Here is a 25,219-nt window from a genome sequence, read left to right as displayed (position 1 = left end):
TACAGATTTACTAAAAGACAGAACTACCTGTGACAGCTGAGTGCTGGTACTTATGATGCCATGTAACAACACAAAGAGAACAGGAAGAGGAGGCAGCATGAAAAACGTGTAGACACTCACATTCCAGAAACAGGAGAGCAAGGGAATAATGGTCTTTGGAAACTGCATTGGAATAATGGAACAGAATTCCACAGCTTGTGGCTAATGTTCTTGCTTCTGCACTGTTCTTTGGGCTTTGAACCTGAATGACTCCTCACTGTTCCAGGCTGGAAGTCATTACTTTACCTTCTCTCTTCTGTGAAGCTGGACATGTGGTTTGGTTACATAGACTCTTTATCCTTCTGAGAATTACAATCTTAATTTAGATCTGATAGGATTATTATCATATGTAATTTAGATAACAAGTGATTTGTTAGAACATGAGCCTTTTGCAATCGAACAGCTTCAGCTGGAAAGCATATGTTCTGCTGGTGACAATGTCAGACCAGTTCAGGATAGACCTTCATTATGCTACCTGTTAAGTTTCTCATAAAACTAATAAATGTTGCAGTGCTAAAGGAACTTAAATAAAATTGAAATAATGTAGGTGTAGACTGAACATTCACCAATTCTATTAACATTTTAAAAGATTTATTAGTATAGCTAGTTTTTCATTATGCGCGATTATAAATTACCTGTTCTAAACATCGCCTTACTGAAGAAGGAAGATAGTCAGCAGGGAAAGAGTACCTTTGACATGATAGCTCTGTCTTGATGAACTTGTGAAATTTCTTTCCATCTTTGTTTTTCATAGTTCCTACCAGGAAAAACGTAGCTAGTACATGATACTATTGATTAGTAAAAAGTTCCCTGTCTTCTCATACATGGGGACCACAGACTGAGACTTTCTTGTTTTCTGTTAAAGAAGTTCAAATATTGAATCAACTTTAAGAAGCCTGACTTTCTCTTCTTAATTATCAGGACCACAAAGGGATGCACAAGCAGCACGAGAGTTCATCCTGAAGATGTTCGTAGACCTGAATCCAGACAGTGACAAAATTATCTACTCCCACTTCACATGCGCTACAGACACAGAGAATATCCGCTTCGTCTTTGCTGCTGTCAAGGACACAATCTTACAGTTAAACCTGAAGGAATACAACCTGGTCTAACTGTGCCTAGGAGGCCCTCCAAAACCAACTTTGTGTGATTGAAGATATACAAGAGGGACTGTATTATCTGTGAAAACAATTTGCATAATACTAATTTATTGCCGGCCTGGACTCTGTGAATGTCCACAGAGTTTGTAGTTAATATTATGATTTTATTTAAACTACATGGAGGAAAAACAAAGATGCTGAAGTACATTCACAGCACATTTCCTCATTTTTTAGGCAAAACCTTGTGATTCAATGTGTTTTAAATTCTCAGTCGTACATTTACAAAGGATAGCAGTTTTTTGCTATTGAAGCAAAATCAAGCTGGTTTCCTCTTTCCCTGACTCTTTCTCTCTCCCTCCTTCCCCTCCACCCTTATCTTTTACAAGGTACAATGGCCTTTTTTTCCCCAGTTCCATTCCTGGGTGAAATCTTTTCTGTTGAGTGATTTGATCAGGAAAATACTATCATCAGAAATTAAGTCATCAATCATTCTAATTTTACAGTATGTACTTTCTGTGAAGGATCAAAAGTATTGATACTGTGATTTTTAAACTCTTGACATGAGTGTCTTCATTCTGTCTTCACTTTTGAGAGTAAAATATTTGGATTGCAAAGTAGAATTACACTTGTCTAATGATATTAAATTGAACCATATTTTCATAGTTCAGGGAGGTCCACAGAAGACAGTAATGAAATAATTAAGACACAACCTGGAGTGTACATGGAATATGTTAGAATCTCTTTTTAATTGCCATGTGCCATTTTTTTCTCTCTTGTTTTATTCACAAATGCCAAATAGAAATGTCATAGACACTACATTTTCCCCAGTGGCTACAGCCTGAAACAGAGGGGTTTTTTTCAGTTGTGTGGGGTTTTTTTTTCTTATGTTAGAGCTTTTTTAAGTGTTCTTTTTCCACAGTAGAAAAGTTATTTTTATTGTATAAAATTAATTTTGCCAAATCTGGCTTTTTGTAAAATTAATGCTCTTGAAACATAAGATACTGATAGAAATGCCAGACTGATGAGTTGGGAACTGACCTGATGGAGTCAACTGCCAAATGATAAACAAACACAGTTTCAGCTCATACGTTCCCTTTTTTAGAAAGTGTTCCATTTTCTAATGCCAAAACCAACAGTGTGAGTGAATAAATGCTACAAGGTGCACCATACACACACATGTGGTCTACTAATTTAAAGACAGTTTAAATCTCTCCTTATGTCAGATATGGTATGAGATTGTTTTCTATAATAACACCAAGGCACCTTTTGTTGTATAACAAGAAATTACTGATGAGAGATCACATTCAGGAACCTTTCTTGATGAGGTTGCTTGTTAACTAACTGATTCACAGACATTTGATAGACTTTCATGCAAAATAGCCTCTCTCAGTGCTCTTTAGGAAAAAATTATTAATGTAAATGAAACAGTGAGAAAATAGTTCTTGAAATTTAAATGTGCAATTTTTTAACAACAAAAATGCAGCACACATTGATGAGCCTTTATTCTGCAGCTTAGGTTGAAAGGTGTTTTATGACCAGGTGCATGATTGCTAGCAAACTATAGAAAACTCAGAGTTCAGACATGTAATTGGATTGATTATCTGCAATGCCAAGTAGCACTGGAGTGCACTTAACAGAAATTGTTGCCTCATAGCAGCAGATGGGAGGTGGAAAAAAGAATGGCTTATTAGTTGATTACCAAAGTTAACAATAAATACTAATGAGACCTTTTTCATCCTTGACCCTCCCAACTCTAAAACAACAATAATAAGAACAGTTGCTATTTTCCGCTCCCTCTTAAAACACCTTGTAATTTAAAACTGGTTGTAGGTATAGTGCAATTATGAATGCTATAATCATTGTACATACATCTATATATATATATGGCAGCATCCATATTGGCTTTGTAATCATTAATTTTTGGCAAATTGAATGTGCTGTATTGATATGTATCTATGTAATTGTATTGTATGTCTTATAGCTAATTCACATTTTAAATAATGTTATTTTATTTACTTTTTTAAGAGAGAAGAATGTAAATTTTGTCAGTTTATTTCTGACTAGGGATTTGTTGTTGGTTTTTATTTACAAAACAAAACAAAAAAAATTACTATAGTACAGAGCGGTACTAGCATCGTGCTGTATAAAATCATTTACACATTCCTGAGTAGAATTAAATTGAAGACACCCAGACAGAGAATATTCACGTTCAAAATAGTGCTCAGATCTTGTCAGGTCTTTGTACAGGTGTAGAAACCAGTCTTATTAGACAAATTTATGCCGTTATATCTAGGATTGGAACACAAGCTTTTAAATATAATTTTAATTTATATTTGGCACATTCATATTAGGTTACTTTTACTTTTCTAATAAGCTTTAGTAGAAAAGTAAATTTAGAGATATTTCAAACCGTTCTGCGTAAGTACTAATGAGTGTATGTTGTTGCCCTAAAAATACCATGAAAAAAATATGGAACATCAGATCGATCAGACACTTTTTCAGAAACTGCAGAAACCTTAGCTATAACAACAACAACAACCAAAAAGTCAATATTGTTAATGATTTTAAGGAGTTAAAGCATTTTATTTAATAAAGCTGAGCAGATAGATCTAGGTTATAAAAAGTGACACTGACATTCTGAATAGGGGATCAGAGCAGTGACTCTTACATACAGCAAAACAAAGTTGGTCCTGAGCTTGCTATAAATGCAACAGAGCTTCTGTTTTCACAGTTCCACCGTTGATAATATCCCTTCTTTTAAACTGGGAATACATTGCCCATGCTGGATTCAGTGCTATAAATGGAACTGTAGCCAAAAAAAAAAGAAAAAAAAAAAAAGGAAAGAAAAAAAAAAACCACCAGACAGTAGTGTCTAACAAAGGTTTGGGTATAGGTTGTTGTGGTTTTGTTTTTTTTTTTTAATTTGTTTTATTTTCTAATGGGTTTTTGGGTGGGGGAGAAGGAAATGTGGTTCTGAGTTTTTTGGAAGAACAAAACAAATGTTTACTCATGCTTTATGATTATATTGTGATTGCAAAGGTTTTCAAGAGTATGCCACTGGGCTACTTCTGCTATATTTTAGGTAAGCTGAACCTGTGGCAATGTTTAGATCATTTGAGCATGTTCTGAAAAGAAAAAAAAAAAAAATTCAGCATGTCAAGGCAAGCTTTATATGAAATCACCTAACACAGCATTGCAGTGTGACAGTTTACAAAAAAATATCCTTTTTAAATGACACAGCTGTTCCCACTTGCAGTGTATTCCATTGTGGTGGTGGTGCTGCTGTTTTAATTGGTGGTTTCTACTATGCCTTAGTGCTTGAGTCCAGAAGTTTGTGCCTCTGATGTGAAGCTGAAGGCAAAAACATCAAGACAGAAACACTTTTAACTTTGCCAAAATTACGTTATTTCTTTGAATGTCATAAATGGGGGAGGAGAGAAGGAAAACATCTTGGGAACCTGTGTATTCTAGATGTTCACTAGCACAAGAAAGCTGTAATACATGTTTTACAGAAACCTTAAACTTGCCTTTTTCACAAATTAACCGGCACTATCCTTACATATACAGGATGATGCAGCTGTAAGGGCAGTTTACTCTTTATAATTCAGAGTCTTTTGATTGTCAAGGTGTATGGACTGTAATTTTTAATCATACTGCCACATGATTGTGAATCACTTTTTTAAGTTTGAAAGTGGAGAAGAGACTTTTTATGCTAGATATCAGTCAGAATTGACTGCATGATTTGCAAAAACTCTAAATGGCGGCGGGGGGGTGGAGAAGGGCTGCATATAAAGACATTACTAGACTCCCAGCCTTTGGTTGTAAAGTGCAGAAGACTTTGACATTACTTAACCTCATGACTCTTTCTTTATTACACATTCTTCACAAAAGAATGGAATATTAGGGGATAGCAAATACATGGTAACACACATGAAAAAATAAAATTTAGCCAATTAATTTATTCTATGTGCTGCTGTTCTTGGGTCTGTGTGCATGGTTGTCCTGCAGATTTATTACATTAGTGAACTAATGAAGTGCGCACAGCATATTAACAAGGCTTACAAGTGACCTACCTCTAGCTAAGAGACCAGTGAAGTAAATATGTTTTGGAAAGACCGCATAAGTTACGAAATTAAAGAGTCTTGGTGTAGGTAATTAATTATGGTATTTTACAAATTCATGCTTTTGTAAACTTGGTCCCTCTTTTGACATAAACCATAAATTAAAAATTTAGTACACGCTAAACAGCTAAAGCTGTCTGTCCCTGCTCAGTTTGTTAGTTTAGTGGAGATCTTGCAAAGCCATGCTTTTAGTTGAGAGGAGCTACTCATATTTCCTCTTTTTTTGGCTTATGGTTAACCATAACAGTTTGAGTTTTATCAGTCAAACCAGAAAGATTTCTACATAGTCAACAATATATAGAGAGTCACTGTTTAGCTAGTTACTCTAAGTTTAACTCAAGGTTTTTCACAGTAGCCATGCTGCAGGCAAGAAAGGAGTAGAGGGAGATTTTTAAGATGGTGTGAAAAATACAAACTTAGCTAGATCAATCTTACTGTAAATCTGTTGGTTTGGGGATTTTTCTCTCAAAATACAGTCTAGGCTGAAGTGTGTTGCTGGATTCCTCACATACCATGCTGCAAGAAATCCTTATTTGACCAATTTTTTTTTTTTTTTCCTTAAGGGGGGGAGTGTCAGATACATTTTTAAACTTGCCGTATTTAAAAATAAAGATCATATTTGCTGTTCTTAAAGTGTCATTTAAATGCATGTATTGTGTGATGTTTGAGGGACAGAAATAGTTTTTTGGGAAAAAAAAACCCTAATATTGTACAGTTACTGCCCCTCAGAAATGTTGCTGGTTAAAAATACAATATTTTTGGCCATCACTTTGTACTATAGTATTTTCATTCCGTGAAATTTAGCTCTTCTGAAATATTATTTGGGCTTATTGTTCTCCCAGAATGTTTGTTATTATGATAAGTGTTGGATAGATGTATTATTCCATTATTACTTTTTTATTATACATGCTCTGTCATCATCATCTAAATATTAAAATTTCTAGAATATTACAGCCAGAAAGTTCAAAACACTTAACTTTTTTTACAGTGGAGATAGTTATTTGACAGTATTATTAAAGGGGTTTTTTTTTGGCTTGTATACAATGGAAACTCAGAAGCATGGGAGAAAATAAATAATAGTCTGAGTCTCACTAATAGAAAACTTTCAGAATTTGTAGACCGCAAGATAAGTTTCTTAAGCATTTTGGCTGATTGCAGTAGTATTGCAAGAGCAGACTGTTTCTTTGATCTTCACCTGTGTGATGATAGGAATAATAGAAATATGCCTACGTGTTGCTTTTCAGGAGTCTAGCTCATATCTGATCAACAATCAGTGGATCTCAAATCTTCATTACTGAGGAAACTGAATTTAGGCCAGCTGCAAAAATGAATTTGTTGTGTATTATATGAACACAACAAGTTAAGTAAGATTCTTGGAGTCCAAACAGTTTGCCTAAGCAAGAACTTGAGTGAATGGTTCCTGATTTTTCTTTCCTGTTGTAGAATGCAAGAAAGAGGGATCAATGGAGAAGGATGTATTTTATCTTTCTGTCTCAGTGAAGATAATGTAAACAAAAATACAGTATAAGTGGTGGTATTTAGACACGTGAAATAGATGTAGAAACTGTGATAAATTGTGCATAGTTGTGATAAAACCTTACATCACATACTATGATTGTATCATTCAGTTGCCAACCGCTTTGTAGGATACTGTCCCAAACACCTAGGAGTTCCAGAGTATTTGTAGACTGCCACAAAATACACAGTTTGCACTCCTCAGGAACGCATCTGGTATCACTATCTGGTATCAAGGCAGCTCACCCCCTCTCATAGCGCATTGCTACCAAAATGAACTAGCCTCCAAGACCACCTCAGCTCCTCTTTCTTAGCTCATGGGGTTTTCCCTCTCCTTTATGTCAGCCCTGCCACTTAAACCAATAAACTGGGTGAAAAACCCCACTCATTTTTGTTCTTTTTGTTTGGCTGGTTTAATTTTCTAATTTTTAGGGGGTTCAGTCAGTTTGGCTGATCAGCAGTTCAGACAAAGGCTAAGCAGACTAAGTGGAAAAGGTAGAATCGTGTGGCCAAAAGGCTTGGAAGTTAGGGAAAAAGGGAGTAACGCTCCTCTCCCTTTAAACCTAGTCCTGACCATGTGTAGTCTCTAAAACCTTCGTTTTATGCACTTCATGGGCTATTGGCTATTTTGGCTTGGAAAGATTGCTCTTTTCACTTTGAAAGGTCTTGACTGCCTTTTTATCCTGGGGGGGGGGGGGGGAGGGGCGGAGGGGGTGGAGATTATTTGAACAAGGAAAACTTTTCTGCTCCTCTTTAAGAATAACAAGTTTATGTATACATGGACTAAACATAACCATAGTCAGACTGAAGCCAACAAGTCACACTTGGTGTTAGGGATGGAGAAATAGAAGAATTGGGCTTTCAGTCGTCACACAGAAAAAAAAAGTTCATGTTAATTTCCAATAAGATCTTGGAAAAAAAAGTTTTCCATCTTAAGGTATTTAAAATGCCATGTCACTGTGCATGACATTCAAGGTTTACTGTGTCCTTGTCCAAGGCACTCCTTCCTTCTCCATTCACACTCATCTATCACACTGATTAATTGCTTCCTGCCATCTAACGAAAATATTTTTACAGTACTGCTTTATGTATGTACACTCTGGAATAGTTTCTGATCCTTGTGAATTAAGTGTAAGTTGGTCTGCTAAAACTGAACAATTGATGAAGTATAATACAGCTGAAGAAGACTAAATTTTTTGCTTAGTTTTATTTCATGTTCCTCCTGCTATCCTGTTCTGATTATTTTTCTGTATCTTTCCTTTATCCTGTTTGCCATAAAAAAAAAAAAGTTTTCTTGATGTATCAGATTGAGTTCCAATAATCATTACAGCATTCATTATACTGGCTGAATTAAAGACAAATAGTGAATACAAATAGCTTCAGAAAGTCCCTGTAATCAAGAGCAGATCCAGTTAGCCTTGTGGACGGGCATTTCAGAAAATAAAACTGTAACGCCAAACAGTCAACTGAAGGGTATAGTAGGCTAACATGGGCTAAATTGAGCCAAAATACCCATTTTCAAACATCATTTTGCATTGTCAATAAAGAACTGTGTTTGCCAAGATGTTACTGAAAATTTGCTTTTTTCCTTACAGTCCTGTATGAGGTGATTAATGCAATGATCAGACTGGCACTCAACTGAAGAGATGCATTAATTCGACAATAAGTTCAAATGTATTCTTGCAGAGATAAGTTATTGCATAAAATTACTTTATATGATGCTAACAAAAAAAAAAAGACGTCTTGCATGCAGTAAATATTTAAGATATTGCACTTTTATACATTTATTATAAAGAGGAATCTCTCTAAAAATAAAATGCCATTTATTTCAAGATGAAGTATCTGGAGTCTCTTAACAACTGTCAGTTAACTGCACACAAGTATGATTATTGTATACTAGAGGTTAATCAATTCATATCACACGCTGCAGAATATTTGATTTATTCTAAATGCTGATTTTGGAAAGGCAGTGCAATGTTTTGTATCAATACCTTGATTGCCACTTTTCTTAGCATGTTTTAGGAGAACCTTCACAGTTACTGATAGGATCTGATTTATGTTAGCTCAAGAAGTTGACTGCCACGTAAAATCCATTATTAACATTTTTCTTCAAGGACTTTAAAACTTCAGTGCTTTTTCTGACTTTACCTAAGTTAAGCAACCTGAGTGTAACTGAGAGGCAAAAGGCCAGATATAAACAAAATCAAATGGGATACTTTCCGTGCATAATGCTTCTCTTTTAACACATGAATCAATAATATCACTATAATTTAGCTGATGGTGCTATTCCTCTTGAATTGCAGCATGCTATTGTGGTACTAAGACAGAATTGAATCAGTTTTGCTCAGCTTACATACTTAATCATGTTATTCAGATCCTTTACCAGATGTCAGAAGTCTTCAAATGGTGTTATGACTAATATTTCTAAAAACAGAATAATTTATAATTGGTATTATTTAATATGGACTAGAAATTGTTTACATCTCTTGTAGGAAAGTATAGAAATGGTGGCACGAGTGGAAGTTTCTGTGGTTGCAGATTAAATAATTCTCTTGATAAATATTCACATTCATAAGCTCTGGTGTCATTTCTGCTAATATGAAACAAAAATTACTCCACTGAAGATAGCAAAATGTAATTCTCAGTCTAAAAACCAGAAGAGTAAAACGTGATATAGCTCTAGAAGGTGAATGTAGGGCTCATCCTAGATGATGGTGTTAGAGTGTAAATGAGCACAACAAATTTCATAAGCAGAGAAAAGCTTAAGTAAACTGAGAAACCATTTTTTAATTGCTCCAGTGAGTGTTCACTTTTTCAAGCTTAGCAGGAAAATGGGCGTGAGATACTTTGTTAACCTGTTTTTAAGAGACTTTTTTTAAATATTTGTCACAAAAATTATGAAGTAATTCATGTTAAGAGTTTTCTCCCTTACTCTGGTGTTAAAGAGTTGACTAACGGGTACTCTTGCAGAGCACTCAAAGTAAGACACCTCCAAATTGCAGCAGAGGGGATAGTGCAATGCTGCGAGGCATGGAAAGCTAACCTCACATCCCCAATAAAGCAAGTGAAACTGATTTTGCTTCTTGACATGCAAAATATGCATAATTCAATTATTTGGTATGTCATAGCATTAGAAAATGTTATTATGACTTCTACAGCCTAGCAGATAGAATCATAGAATTATAGAATGGTTAGAGTTGAAAGGGACCTTCAAAGGTCACCTAGTCAAACCTCCTGACAAGGAGCAGGAACATCCCCAACCAAATCAGGTTGCTCAGAACCCCATCCAACCTGGCCTTGAATGTTTCCAGGGATGGGGCCTCCACCACCTCTCTGGGCAACCTGTTCCAGTGCTGTATAACCCTCATTGTAAATATTTTTTTCTTAATATCTAATCTAAATCTATCTCCCTCTATTTTGAAACTATTACCCCTAGTCCTGTCACAAGAGGCCCTGCTGAAGAGCCTCTCCCTATCTCTCCTGTAGGCCCCCCTGAGGTACTGGAAGGCCACAATAAGGTCTCCCCAGAGCCTCCTCTTCTCCAGCCTGAACAGCCCCAACTCTCTCAGCCTGTCCTCACAGGAAAGGTGCTCCAGCCCTCTGATCATTTTTGTGGCCCTCTGGACCGCGGGATAGACTGCACCCTCAGCAATTCACCGACGACACCAAGCTGTGTGGTGCTGTCGACACGCTGGATGGGAGAGATGCCATCCAGAGGGACCTTGACAGGCTGGAGACATGGGCCCATGCAAACCTCATGAAGTTCAACCAGGACAAGTGCAAGATCCTGCACCTGGGTCATGACAATCCCAGGCACAAATATAGGCTGGGTGGAGAATGGATCAAGACCAGCCCTAAGGAGAGGGACTTGGGAATGACGGTGGATGATCATTTTAATTCTTCACTTTTGAGTCATTTTAATGGAAACAAGAAAGAAGGGTTGTTTTACGCTAGGCTACCAAAACAGAAGGTTAATTCCTTTCCCTAACTCTCCAGCACTGAATGTCCTCATGTGCTGTCTTAGAGAGCCGCGAGTATGGCCTTTATTTAGTCTTCTATTGCACAGCAAGCAAAAAAAAAAGGTCTCTGTCACTAGAGATCAATGATGTGGCAGACAAGTTTAGCTGCTGCAGACTTCATTTTCTGCAATCTATTTGTACTACTTTAGTCTTTGTTTTCAATAATTCTATGCCCAATACTTTTCAGTAGAAGGAAAACAGATTCGCTTGTCTGCCTGGATGTCTTTGAGTAAAACTTTGACTACACTGAGACCTATGAAAAAGAAAGCTGCTACTCAGAGGAGGCTTCTGTTAGAGGTGATCATCTGAAATTTCCCAACATTAACTTGCTAGTTTAAGTTCTGTAAAGTTTGAAGCATTAGTGTAAAGAAAGCGTGTGTTCCTGTCACCAACAGCAGTCTGTCTTGAGCAGACCGACTCAGGCTGACACAGTGTTATTTAAAATGCTCATGGTTACATGGAAATTCCCATGTGGTACAGTGCTGTCACTGTCGTTTATGAATGCAATCGCTGGCTGTTGATTTTAAGCCTGTAATTATCAAGCCTGTAACATCTGGTGGGATTCAATATGTAGGTTCCCCTTGTTCCTTAGGAAGATGCCATTAATGCTGCTGTAAAAAGTAGTTTTGAGTTTAGGATTTCTTAAGTGGACAGAAAAGAAGTAATTGATGATAGGTGGCCATTGACAATGTACTGAGATCTACACTGAGGACAAACAGGACACTAGACTGTGAAACATCCACATACTGAAGCTACTGGTGTAGGAGGAGGGGACTTCCTTATAGTGGAAAACAAATTCAGTAACTACTTATGCTGAGGCCAAAAGTACACTGAGAAAATAGCAACATGGAAATCATCATACTACTTAATGGAAGTTCTTTTAAAAATACCAAAATGTAAAATCTGAGGCATTTTTTCAAGACTTTGAGGCTGTAATTTTAAAAAACCACAAGTTCAGAACATGGCTGTACAACCATATACTATCTACCTATAAAGCAGGAGCTGGGACACTATCCTGGTTTTGTTTAGTGAGGGGGGGCCTAAGGTGGCAGCTTCTGTAGGAAACTGTTAGAAGTTTCTCCCCTTTGTTCAGAGGACTCAGCCGGGCCTAGGGCAGATGCGCTGTTGGCCAGGGCAAAGCCAATTGGTAGCAGAGTGTTCCCTGATAACACCTCTGCGATAACGTAATTAAGAAGGGGAAAACAGAAAAAAAAAAAAAAGAGAGAGAAGATGTGAAGCAGCTGAGCGGGGGCAGAGAGGGGGAGGCGCGAGCCTTGTGGGCCTTGCAGGCCTCACCCTCTGGCCTCCCGCCACGCAGCCGACTGGGCCTGACTCGGCCTGGCCTGGCTGCAAGAAGTGGAGAGGAGATGAGAAGTGAATAAGATGTAAAGAGATCCTGAGAGGCGTCTGCCAGCCTGTTGTGAATAATTTTTTGTGTGAGAGGAATGGCTGCAGACGCCAAGGTCAGTGAAGAAGGAGGGAGAGCAGTAATGTGGCTCCTGGCCAAGATTCCCCTGCAGCCTGTGGTGATGACCATGGTGGAGCAGGTTGTCCCCCTGTAGCCCATAGAGGTCCACGGAGGAGCAGAGATCCACTTGCAGCCCATGGAGGATCCCACACCAGGGCAAGTGGATGCCTGAGGGAGGCTGTGGCCCGTGGAGGGCCTGCTGGGGCAGCTGTTCTGGAGAGACTGCACCCCATGGAAGAGATAACCCACGCTGGAGCAGTTTCACAAAGGACTGTGGTGTATGGGTGGGACCCCACAACAGAGCAGGGGAGGAATGCAAGGAGTTCTTCCCCCGACAACAAAGCAGTGGCGTGAAACAACGTGTGATGGACTGACCGTAACCCACATTCCCTCTTCCCCCCTGTGCTGCTCTGGGCCAGGGAGGTGGTAGAGATAATGTTAAGCCTGGGAAGAGGGAGAGGTGGAGGGAGGTTATCTTGCTCTCTGTCTCATTGTCCTGCCAGTTTTAGTAATAAATGAACAGTTTTCCCCAAGTCGAGTCTGTTTTGCCCCTTAAGGGACAAATCCAAATCCTTTAAGGATTTCTCCCAGTCCTTATCTCAAACCTTGAGCCTTTTTTCTTATATCATCTCCCCCTATTCTCTCAGAGGGTGGGGGAAGTGAGAGAGAGACTGTGTAGTCTGGTCCTGATCAGGCTGAACTACGACAGACACTTAGGAAATCGCGTATATAAATAATGACAGAAAGAATTTAACACAAGGCCAATGTCAGGCCACACAATTTTATCTCTTTCATCACAGATAGGTACAAACACTTTTAAGTGTATTTGTCTATGTGTACATACACATTTCTATTGGCATAGCAAGCACTTCAGGCATTTTATGATGTCTGAGAGAGCCATAGTCTTACAGGTAATGCTTACCTACTTAAAGAATTTCCAGAAAGTATTGCAAAATCATTGTAATTTCATAGACTGTAAAGAAAACTAGAAGTCATGTTCTGAATTTTTTTTTTTGCTTTAAATTAAACAGTTCTTTATTTTTTAAGTGTTTTCTACAAGAGCCTGAGCTTCTTGATATCTTATGTCTAACTACAGCGATGGTTGTTCTAGTGACTGAAGGGTATTAGGTTTTCACAGACTACAACGATGAAGAGAAAATCCTGGATGCTGAAGTAGTGTGTGGTCAAGAGACCAGAAGTACCTTGGGAATTCTGAAACAAGAACTAGTCGGAACATACATATTTCCCAAATCTTTTTGTATATTTAATAATTTAAACTTAATCATTTGGGATTTTAAAAGTTTCAGATGTGCTTCTCAAAGTCTTTGATGTTAGAACTACATATATTGATTTTTAGCTTTTATTTTTTTACAACTTTGCTGAATGAATTTTGAACTAGTTGATCAATCATTTTTAAAGCAACTTAACTTGTATTTATTAGCATTAACTACAAAATTGCATTTGTGTTCAAATAAAAATGTTAACAGAGTGGGAATTATTTATCCACCAAAGAAATAAAGTAAAACTACTTTTATAACAACTAGATTTTAAGATTGCTATTGGACGGACAGTTAGTGAAAGGCTTACTAGAACAAAAAATTTCCAGAAACTGAAAGCCTGCAATTTTGTACAGAAAAAGTGACAGACTTGGTTACAGTTCAGTTTAATACTTTCTTTCCAAGGAATAGAACAAAATCACTTTTAGATACTAGTCCATGATTTTTAAACCTTCTCTTTAGTTTACAGTATAAATAATTTCAAAAAGCCAACCACATCCTGGGCTGCATCAAAAGAAGCGTGGCCAGAAGGTCGAGGGATGTGATTCTGCCTCTCTGTTCTGCTCTGGTGAGAGCCCACCTGCAGTACTCTGTCCACCTCTGGAGCCCCCAACACAAGAAGGATGTGGACCAGTTGGAGAGGGTCCAGAGAAGGGCCACAAAGATGATCAGAGGGCTGGAGCACCTCTCCTGTGAGGACAGGCTGAGAGAGTTGGGGCTGTTCAGCCTGGAGACGAGAAGGCTCCTGGGAGACCTTACAGTGGCCTTCTAGTACCTAAAGGGGGCCTACAGGAAAGATGGGGATGGACTTTTAATCAGGGAGTATAGTGATAGGATGAGGGGTAACAGTTTGAAACTGTTACCCCTCATCCTATCACTATACTCCCTGATAAGGGTGATTAGGCAATGGCGCAGGTTGCCCAGAGAAGCTGTGGATGCCCCACCCCTGGAAGTGTTGAAGGCCAGGTTGGATGGGGCTTTGAGTGACCTGCTCTAGTGGAAGGTGTCCCTGCCCATGGCAGGGGGGTTGTAACTAGGTGATCTTTAAGGTCCCTTCCAACTCAAACCATTCTATGGTTCTATAGTTCAATGATAATTGAATTGTAGGAATAGGTGTAACTTTAGAAGTGGTAGTTCAACATAAGAGAAACAAAACAGTGGCAATAATTTTGAAATGCACAGTTCAAATATTTACATACCATATTACAGGGGAAAGACCTCTTCTCTCCATGCTTTCCTCCATGCTACTGCATTAAAATTAGTCTTCCCCTTTCAGATCCCTTTTAGTCAAACCCAGAATACAACCAGAATTGCATTAATGATGTTCACAGTAGCAGACCTACAAACTGGACTGTGGAGTTCATTAGCAGGAATTTGAGGACGATAAAGTCTACTGAGCAGTGGCTTTGATATCTTTGGTAAAAACACAGGCAATATAGGCAGCACGTTCTCATGACTAGACATGAGACTGTCTTTTTCAAGTATGCAGTTGATATTTTCTGTAATGAACAAGTGTTTTGTAATACAAAAAATATTTTAACTTCTGTCTGGATGGACACTCAAACCAAGTGGCACAAGACATTAACGAGACACTAGCATGCTCTCCTACTTTTATTTTGACAATACATTTCTTTAAATGTATGATTTTCTTTTTTATAACCCAGCTTTGTATAATTCTATGCACACAAAGAGTTGTTTCCCACAACACATAAATATATATATATCACTATCAAAAATACCTGTCTATAATTGGCCAGAGATCCTCAAAGGAGTAGTCTGGTAAATGCCAGATCTTCCCAAAGTCTCTTCCCAGACAAAATGGTGATTTGTAACATGTTTTTTTTTGTGTCATCAGGGTAAAAAAAAAGGGAAGAGCCAAAAGCATTGTGCATATATTCTATTATTTTATGAAACTGGTCACAATCAATATATATATGCTGGTCACAATCAAACGTAGTTTAAATCTGATTTACATTTGAGGGAAAGCGATTTAAATATGACTTACATTTATTTAATTACTGATGTTATTAGCCATAATATTTAGCTATATCAAAATGTTATGCACAGAACCTAGAATCACTTGGCATTGCTGTTTCTTTATCAATTATCACTCAGTCTGACAGCATGTACATTTCTCCAGCTTTGGCTGCCTTTTTTGATCATTCAGTTCCCTCCCAGCTGAATACTTTTTTTTTTTTTAAACTAGAGGTAGATTAGCCTTTTTTCTCCTGAAATAAATCAACATGATCAGGAGTTAGCATTGCTGCTGACATTATCAGCAACTCTAATGATTTCCATGGTGCAAAATAATAAATGTGTATTTTATCCAATTTTATCTGTCCATTCTAATTGTTTAAGTCAAACTTTCTTTCACATACATGCCTAATTCTTGTTGAATATCTACCTCAATTATTTTCAGAAACTTTGTTACTAATTTCCCAGATTATTTTTTTTTCTTTACTTATTTCAACTGAAGGAATCCAAAAGCCTGTCTTCATTAACATTTCTCAGTCTTGTGATAATGAAAATGGGTAGGCAATTATCTGCTCTATTTCCATTGCCTGGTTTGTAGAGCTTCATATATTGAATGTTTGATCTTAAATGCCTCAATGGTCTTTCAAAGACCAGGCTCTATATTCATAAAAGGCAGCATTCATTTTTGACAAAATCTTTTTACAGCTGTGGAACCATATTGTAAGCTGTAAGCCTTTTCCTTTCATCCCGATACTGTCAACCACAATAATTCACGCTTACTATGTTCCATATAACTCATGTGATAAAGGCAAGATTTCAATTATTTTCCCAATATTTTAAGTGGTTTTGGTTCAGTGGACATAGACACGATTTTGTTTTGTTCCTAACCTGTTCCTTCTGAGTCTTTGAAGATCTATTGGGATACAACTTAAATCGTACTGTAGTATAAAATTTCAATATTTCCTTTCATTCTGGTTGCAGCTTAGATTTTGCCAAAAATTCAGTCACTCAGCAATTCAGATTCTGTTTATTTCAGCTATCTCTACTTGACTCATTTAAATACTCTTCTTTATCCTTATCCACAAGCTTAATTTTATATTTTAACAGTAGCTTTCAGAGCCCTCTATTTACAACTTATATATGTTGATTTTTGTAACTTGGCTTATATGTGATGGAGTAGCTTACAGGAATGGAGCAGATATATCTGATTACAACCTCTGCACTAAAAAGAGAGCATAAAACCGGCTGCTTGGCCTTCTTAGTTGGACACATCTTTTCTCTGTCTTTAGTACCTAACAACAGAAACCTTTGAGGATCTTAAATGAACCGATGCATTAACTAAAAAAAAAAATCACAAAGCTGGCAGAATTAGAAAGGGAGAGAGAAAGCATATTATAAACCATTGAATTAAACAAGAATAGAAGTAATTACTCTTAAACCTCCTGGTGGTAATCATAGAATGATAGAATCATAGAATGGTTGGGGTTGGAAGGGACCTTTAAAGGTCATCTAGTCCAACCCCCTGCAAGGAGCAGGGCCATCTCCAACCATCAGGTTGCTCAGAGCCCCATCCAACCTCGCCTTGAGGTTTCCAGGGATGGGGCATCCACCACCTCTCTGGGCAATCTGTTCCAGTGTTCCAGCACCCTCAGTGTAAAAAATTTCTTCCTTATGTCCAGTCTGAATCTACCTCCCTCTATTTTAAAACCATTACCCATTGTCCTATCACTACAGGCCCTGCTAAAAAGTGTTTTCCCTGTTTTTCCTGTAGGCCCCCTTTAGGTACGGAAAGGCTACAATAAAGTCTCTGCAGAGCCTTCTCTTCTCCAGACTGAACAGCCCCAACTCTCTCAGCTTTTCTTCACAGGAGAGGTGTTCCAGTCCTCTGATCATTTTTGTGGCTCTCCTCTGGACTCGCTCCAATGGATCCACATCCTTCATATGTTCAGGGCTCCAGAGCTGGACACAGTACCCCAGAGGGAGTAGAGGGGGAGAATCACCTCCCTTGATGAGGTGATTCCTCACGGCCCTGCTGGCCATGCTTCTTTTGATGCAGCCGAGGATAGCATTGGCTTTCTGGGCTGGCTGATGTCTACCTTTTCATGCACCAGTACATCCAAGTCCTTCTCCTCAGGGCTGCTCTCAATCCCTTCATCCCTGAGCCTATGTTGATACTGGTGGTTGCCCCGACCTATGTGCAAGACCTTGCACTTGTTCTTATTGATCCTCATGAGGTTCTCACAGGCCAACTTCTCAAGCTTGTCCAGGTCCCTCTGGATGGCAACCTGTCCCTTAGGCATGTTGACTGCATCACTCAGCTTGGTGTCATCTGCCAACTTGCTGAGGGACCCCATTGCCTGTGTCATTGATGAAGATGCTAAAGAGTACTGGTTCAAACATGGACCCTTGAGGGACACCATTTGTCACCAACCTCCGTCTAGACATTGGGTCATTGACAACTACCCTCTGGATGAGACCATCCAACCAAATCCTCATCCACCAAACAGTTCACCCATCAAATCCATCTCTCTCCAGTTTACAGAGAAATATGTTGTGGGGGACCATGTCAGAGGCCTTACAGAAGTCCAGGCATACGACAACCATAGCTCTTCCCATGTCCCACTCTATCCGAGAAGGCCACTAGGTTGGTCAGGCAGGACTTACCCTTGGTGAAACCATGCTAGCTGCTTTGAACCACCTCCCTACCCTCCATGTGCCTCAGCATGGCTTCTAGGAGGATCTGTTCCATTATCAGATCCCAGGCACAGAGGTGAAGCTGACAGGTCGGTAGTTCCCAGGATCCTCCTTTTTACTGTTTTAAAAAATGGGTGCAATGTTTCCTATTTTCCAGTCAGCAAGGACCTCACCTGACTGCTGTGACTTTTCAAATACCATGCAAAGTGGCTTGGCAACTACAACAGCCAAGGCTCTGGGATGCATCTTGTCAGGTCCCATAGACTTATGCATGTTCAGGTTCCTCAGGTGATTACAAATCTGATCTTCTCTTACAGTGGGAGGGACTTAGCTCCCCTAATCCCCACCTTGCAGTTCATCCACTCAAGAGGTGTGGGAAAAGGGGTTACCAGTGAAGACTGTGGCAAAAAAAAGTTGTTGACTACCTCAGCCTTCTCCTTGTTCGTTGTTACCAGTTCACCAGTCTTGCTGATCAGAGGGGGTGTACTTTCTTTGACCTTCTTTTTCTGGCTGATTTACTTGTAGAAGCCCTTCTTATTATTCTTTGCATCCCTTGCCAAGTTCAGCTCCAGATGGGCCTTGGCCTTCCTGACCCCATCCCTACACAACTGGGCAGCGTTCCTATAGTCTTCCGAGGATATCTGTCCCTGCTTCCATTGCCTATGCATTTCCTTCTTGCCCTTTAGGTCGGCCAGCAGGTCTCAACTCATGCCGGTCTCTTGCCTTTCCTAAACCTGGGGATCGAGAGCTCTTGCACTCTATGGAAAGCATCCTTAAAGATCTGCCAGCTCTGTTCTGCTCCCTTGTCCCTGAGGGCAGTTTCCCAGGAGGTTCTATTGACAAACTCCTTGAAGAGCTGGAAGTTTGCTTTCCTAAAATTCAGGGTCCTGACTTTACTCTTTGCCTGTCCCGTATCCTCAGGACTTGCAAACTCCATCAGTGCCTGATCATTGCAGCACAGGTTGCCTCCAATCTTGACGTTACCAATTAGCTGACTTGCATTGGTGACCAACAGGTCTGGTATGGCATCCCTTCTGGTAGGGCAGTCTATCACCTGGGTTAAGAAGTTATCCCCAGTGCATTCCAGGAGTCTCTTGGACTGTCTACAATAGTGTGTTAGAAGATTGTATTCTGAGGAATATGAACCTAGCCAGTAAGGAACCATAATTTAATTTTCTAAAAACAATAAACAGGAACTTTTAAATCAGAAAATCTTTGCACAAAATCTAAAGTAGCCTTTTTAAAAACTGAATTATGATTAAGAAGATTAGTTATCAGACTAGAAGCCAGTTACTGCAAAGAAACCTGTAATAAATATTGATTAGAATCATAAAATAATTTAGATTGGATAAGATCCTTAAGATCATCAAGACTGCCAAGTCCACCACTAAACCATGTCCCTAAGCACCACATCTACACGTTTTTTAAATACCTCCAGGGATGGTGACTCCACCACTTCCCTGCGCAGCCTGCTCCAATGCTTCACAACCCTTTCGGTGAAGAATTTTTTCCTAAGATCCAATCTAAACCTCCCCTGGCACAATGTGAGGTTGTTTCCTCTTATCCTAGCACTTGTTACTTATGAGAAGAGACCAACAGCCACCTCGCTACAACCTCCTTTCAGGTAGTTGTAGAGAGCCGTAAGGTCTCCCCTCAGCTTCCTCTTCTCCAGACTAAACAACTGCAGCTCCCTGCATTTGTTAGGGACAAGACAGGAGGGTTCCTGGAAGTAATCTATATACCTCGAATTTCAAAAGTGCCAATTTATTAAAGCAGGAGAAAATTATGAGTGAGGTAATGGAATAAAAATAAGCACAGAGTACTGCAAAGTAAAAACAGTTTTTAAGAAATGTACTAGACCAAGAAAAAAAACATTCAGTAGCGAGACAGATTTGGCTAAAAGTTCATCTTGACTCAGTAGCAAAGGAGAAGGAAAAGAAATACAACATACAGAAAAAGGTAAAAAGCTAGTAATAAGTCATAGGAATTCAAAGGTAGGGAGTACAGAAAATGTTAAAGATAATTTTAAATCCCAACAGCTCGCAAGGATAAAGTGACACTAAAAATTCAGATATTTTAAAGTATATTAGCATATATTAGCAAAGTTATAGGTCCTACATAGTTTCGCCCAAATGGTAAAACCAGAGGGTGAAGAAATGATGAAGCAGGCATACCAGACGCTGATATCTGGTATATGTCTGAAGGCAACACAGCGAAGTCCTGTCACGTGAGCATGATTAAAAACTTTTTAATCCATTAGTAACTAAGAATGATTGTGAATAATACTGAGCAGGAATTAAAACAGGCCCAGTTAACTTGCAGCCAAAAATTCTGAGGAGGTCTTCTTCTGTTTGATATGAAATTTTAATAAATCACAAACAAGAGAAGTACCAGAAAACTGGAACAGTGCTGCAGTTGTGCTACTATCAGCTGTAGTTTGATTAATTAAACACTGCCATCAGTCAACACAAATAAACATCCTGATAAATTTTCAGAAAAGATTTGCCTGAATGTTACTGAATGTTTTACAATAAACTGAAGAACGGGACAAGAAGTTACATAATCAGGCTTGTTCCAGCTCTGCTGTAGTCATGGTGTGATCCAGTGGAATTGGATTCATTGCTCTCTTGCCTTTCAGATAGGGGCGGTGGAGGGGAGTGAAAACAGTCCGTCCAAAGAGGCTTTTGTGGGAAGCAGTGAATTAATTTTAGTAAAGTTACAGACTATGTGATAAAAGATAACATAAAAATGCAAAACAGTATTGTATTGGCCAGTGACAGAAACATGTATTTTTTTCCAAAACATCTTTTAATCCAAGTCTCTCTGTGAACCTGCAGTTATTTCATGTGTTTTTTTCAGCACCATAAAATACTTGAACCTGACAGAACTGAAAGACTGCTGTTAGGTCTCATCGCTGTAACAGGAGATGGCGGGATTGATTCCTCCATAAACACTGAAAATTTTATGTAACATTAATTCTAATTTGTGGGTTTAACAGTAAAAATACGGGATTTCTTTCCTCATAGAACAGGATTGCGGGCTTATAGTTAAATGTGCGTTAGCTCCTTTACTCCTGCACACCATAAACCTTTACAAGACACAACAGGAGTAAATCTTTACAGCAGCACGCATGTGTGGAGTTACTTAGGAAAATTTTCCTATATAATCAAACCTTTAGGATTTAAGAGGAGTCTTTCTCTTACCCTTCCACTTATGAGAACAATAATCTGAAAATTCCTTTGCTTCCTCATTTGCTTGCTTTCCTTGAAGTCTTTTTTATTTCTCTCATGAGATAAGGTACACCAGCAGTTTTATTTCACTGTCATAATTTTTTGTTTGTTTGCAGTGTTAGGATACTGGGTAACTGCACATTGCAAAGATGAGATTAGCCTACCATGCAATTAAATTAGCAAAATTTGGCTATGATAAGTTTCAGACATCTGTTGGAAAGAAACCTGAGCTGCTGCTGCTGGTGGTGGTTGTTTTCAAAGTATTCCTGCTGCACAGACCAGTTTTGCCTTTTGAGAATTAGACTAGTTTGTGATTTTTATACAATTAATTGTTCACTTTCTAAGTGCTACTTGAATAGCTGTCCTTTAATCCAGGCATTCCTGTTGGAAGGTAAGATCATAGTAAATAACGTGTACTTGGAAGGTGGTTGAATCTGGGATATTTTTTGCCGCACTAGTATTTGGGGTCATTGAACCTGTCAAACTTGTTTGGGCCAGTAAGAAAGTTTCTCCGAGCCTGTTCCTTTTAAGGAGTGCAGCTACTGTGAGTTACTGAGCAATGACATGCACAGAGTACACAGAGTGCCAAGGAAAATAAATAAGTCAGCTGGAGTGAAACTTTATCACTCTGTAAAATAGCAAAACAAATAGAAACTAAACCACCCACCCTAAAGAGAAAGCCACACATGATTGTTAGTGCAAAATTGAGTTTATTTTAATCTCCCAATTTTGAAATATGCACAACATTTGGGGTCTGTTTATCTTTGAATCTCTGTATGCTACGGAGCTGTTTACTCCTAAGAAAAGTGCATATAAACCACTACCAAATAAAAATCCTGTATCCATTTTTCACAGGTTAAAATGACCATGCTCTGTGAAGACCCAAACCCCCCAGATTTCTCATTTTTTTCAGTACTTTTTGAGTTAATGACAGCAAGGTTTCCAATCCTTTTCTACCACTGCTCTCTCTCATCGTAGATAAGAACATATTCTGAGCTAGAAGTGGTTGCGAAAAAGTGTATACGTAATTTAGAAGTAAAACTGAAATATGCTTGGTAGCAAGTATTCTGCCTTGAGGTTTTGTCCGTATCAAGAACACCCAAAAAGCAACTGTGAGCTGTCAAAAAACCCCACTTTTTAAAATAGCAAAACTGAATTTACTTCCCTGGAACCTACATTTTTGCTCATGTTTTTTCTAAAGCATGATCTGCCCCACTTCTATATTCATTACCTTTTTTACTCAACCAAACACTTCCATGTAAGACACATAATAAAATACGAGGTTATGAAATGTTTAAAAGTTCCTTCTACTGTAGCTGTTCTCCAGGTTCCAACCACTACCCAAAACCACAACATCCACTCTCTTCCTGGTTGTTACAGAGCACTGTTTCTTGGTCTTTTTAATTGGTACCTTCCTGATTGGAAGATGATGTTCACTTTTAAGGAAGCATAACAACAATGAAAATCTGATCAGCAGAAGAGAGCAGTGTATGATTTTTTTTTGTGCCTTTGCTCTTGAAGAATAACAATGTATAATAATACTTCCTGAAAGAAGGAAATACCTGTAGCTCTTTTATGATTTTATTACAAGATATTCACTGAAAATTACTTCTGTCTGTCCACACTGAGGTCAAACATAACTACTACCCCACTTAAGAAAAAGGAGTGATTTAAAACTTTGCCCAACTATGTGTGAGCACAGCTTTTTTCAGCTACTTTTCAGCAACATGGGCATGTCAGACAATCAAATGTTTGAGTTCTATGCATTTTTACATCACTTCAGATTTTTTAAAAATCTCAAACCTAGCCTTGGAAAAGCATACACTTTAGCTGAGGGCAGAATTTTCACCACTGATGGTTATTTATATCGTAACCAGCTGTCAAGAAAATAGCTTTTTACGTACTCCTCAGGTTTTGACAGCCTTCTCAAGATTGTTAGGAGTTAATGTGCCTGCATCTGTGGGAGCAAGTATGTCTGGTTAATGGTGGGTCAGTCAGAGGAGTTAAAGGGAAATGTGCTGCGTGGTAATAACTAGTCTGGAAAATAACACTAAATCTTAATGTTCTGCACAGCCTCTTGCAGCATAACTTTTAATAAAACCTAGAGGCTGCTACAGACGAGAGTGGCTGCCAGGTACTTTGAGTGGTTTTATTTCACTTCAGCAGCACCCAGAGAGATGTAATAGCATTTTGGATAAACAAAGCCCTCAGGACCTTAGTGGAAAATATCGATAGCCCTGTAATCTGCACAGTTCTATTACTCAGCTACAGGATACTTGACCCATAAGCAGGGCAAGTTTATTCAAGTATGCAACAAGTAAGCTGGAAAAAATAGCACTGGTGATTGGAAGAAAGCTTAAGCATATCACATAAATGTTAGTGCCATGAATAAATTGCCCAAAAGATTTCCTATGCTATACTAGCTTGGTTTTAGGTGAAGAAATAGGTGAAATACAATGTAATACGTTGGGAAGAGTCCTTCAGGCCTGTTAAAAAATTTACATGTTTGGAACTCGTCAGTCACTGAGAAATGACTGTCATGGCACAAAAAAACCCCCCTAATCTAGTAGCCTAAGCCTGCTACTCATAAGAGGTGGGAATCTGTGCAACTTCCCTTTTCCACTCCCTTCCTGTGGCTATTGCATTATGACACTTTTTTTGGTTGTCATTTTTGTTAAAGAGTCACTCATGAGGGAATTTGGACTCTCCTCCACTGAAAAAGGAATTTTTATCAAAGCTTCTTAAGTGAGCTGATGTACTTCTGTGGAACCACGGAGCAAAAACTCATATAGTACAATCACAAAAACTCTTCTGGAGATGCTTATTTTTGCTTTTCAGTAATGCTAATAAAGGTAAGAGATATACAGTAAGCTTGGACTTTGAATTTTTTCCTTGGAGAGCCGACCTTAATGTGGGAACAGAGATATGATGTGAATTTTCAAAGTTGTTAGCATAGTGGGAATTGTACCGCTGTGTACACTTTTCTGTAGTTCACAAAAAAAAAAAAACCCTGGTTCTGACATTTATCTCAAACTGTATGTACTGGTCATCAAATACTATTAGACAAGGCAAATATTTACTTGCAGTAGCAATGAATATTATTCAGAGAATAGCCATGTTTGTATGAAACTCCAGGATCAGCAAACTCAGAGGATCCTGGCTCCTTTAAAACCCGCCTGCATTCTTTCTTATGTCAGGAAGGTATTCTAAAAAGTTACTACCACTTAGAATTACTAAAATGTTTAGCTTTCAAATTGTGAAGCAACTGGTTTATACCTACTTTTATATATTTAATTGATAAAGATGGAGACAATTGTTTTCCATGGACCTAGAAATACCAAGTTTTGATTTTGAAAAGTATTTTATGTTCACAGTATATTCACATGCAACTGCCTATGGGGAATAAGTCAACAAATCAACCACTTACGCTTGTTTAAATAAATATTTGCTTATCTTTCTGTTTTCTAATGGTTTCACCTATCACTGTTGCATAAACTTTGAGTCAAAAGATTGTTGCCTGTTATTAATGCATTTAAAATGCTGTGAGTTCAAAAGCTCAAGTATCATTGCAAGGTTTGTTTTCTTTAGAATAAACCAGTAGAGAGAAAAATGACAGGAGGATGACAAAGTGAAGAACCAAACTCTATGGAAACTTTGAACACATGCACAGAAAAAGCAAAGCTGAGGAGGAAACTTCAATAGTTTAAATTTTAGAGCATACATGATGTTACAATAAGCCTGAGGATCTAGCTCCTGTGCAACAGATGTTTCTTCCCCACTCG

At 38.4% G+C, this 25,219-nt stretch overlaps 1 protein-coding gene across 1 annotated transcript in view; it reads left to right on the top strand.

The window, feature by feature from the left end:
- GNAQ (G protein subunit alpha q) overlaps nucleotides 1–8,607 on the top strand; it is a 130,262-nt gene extending 121,655 nt beyond the window's left edge. Inside the window, exon 7 of the mRNA XM_086769921.1 lies at nucleotides 961–8,607. Coding sequence (XP_086626047.1) covers nucleotides 961–1,151 — 191 coding nt within the window. The 3' untranslated portion in view covers nucleotides 1,152–8,607. The remainder of the gene's footprint in view (nucleotides 1–960) is intronic.
- The last annotated feature ends 16,612 nt before the right edge of the window (nucleotides 8,608–25,219 follow it).

Source organism: Chlamydotis macqueenii, chromosome Z, assembly GCF_036417535.1.
Source record: "Chlamydotis macqueenii isolate bChlMac1 chromosome Z, bChlMac1.mat, whole genome shotgun sequence".
In the NCBI taxonomy this organism is placed as follows: domain Eukaryota; kingdom Metazoa; phylum Chordata; class Aves; order Otidiformes; family Otididae; genus Chlamydotis; species Chlamydotis macqueenii.
Note: the sequence above shows the minus strand (reverse complement) of the source record. Positions and strands in the feature narration are given on the sequence as shown.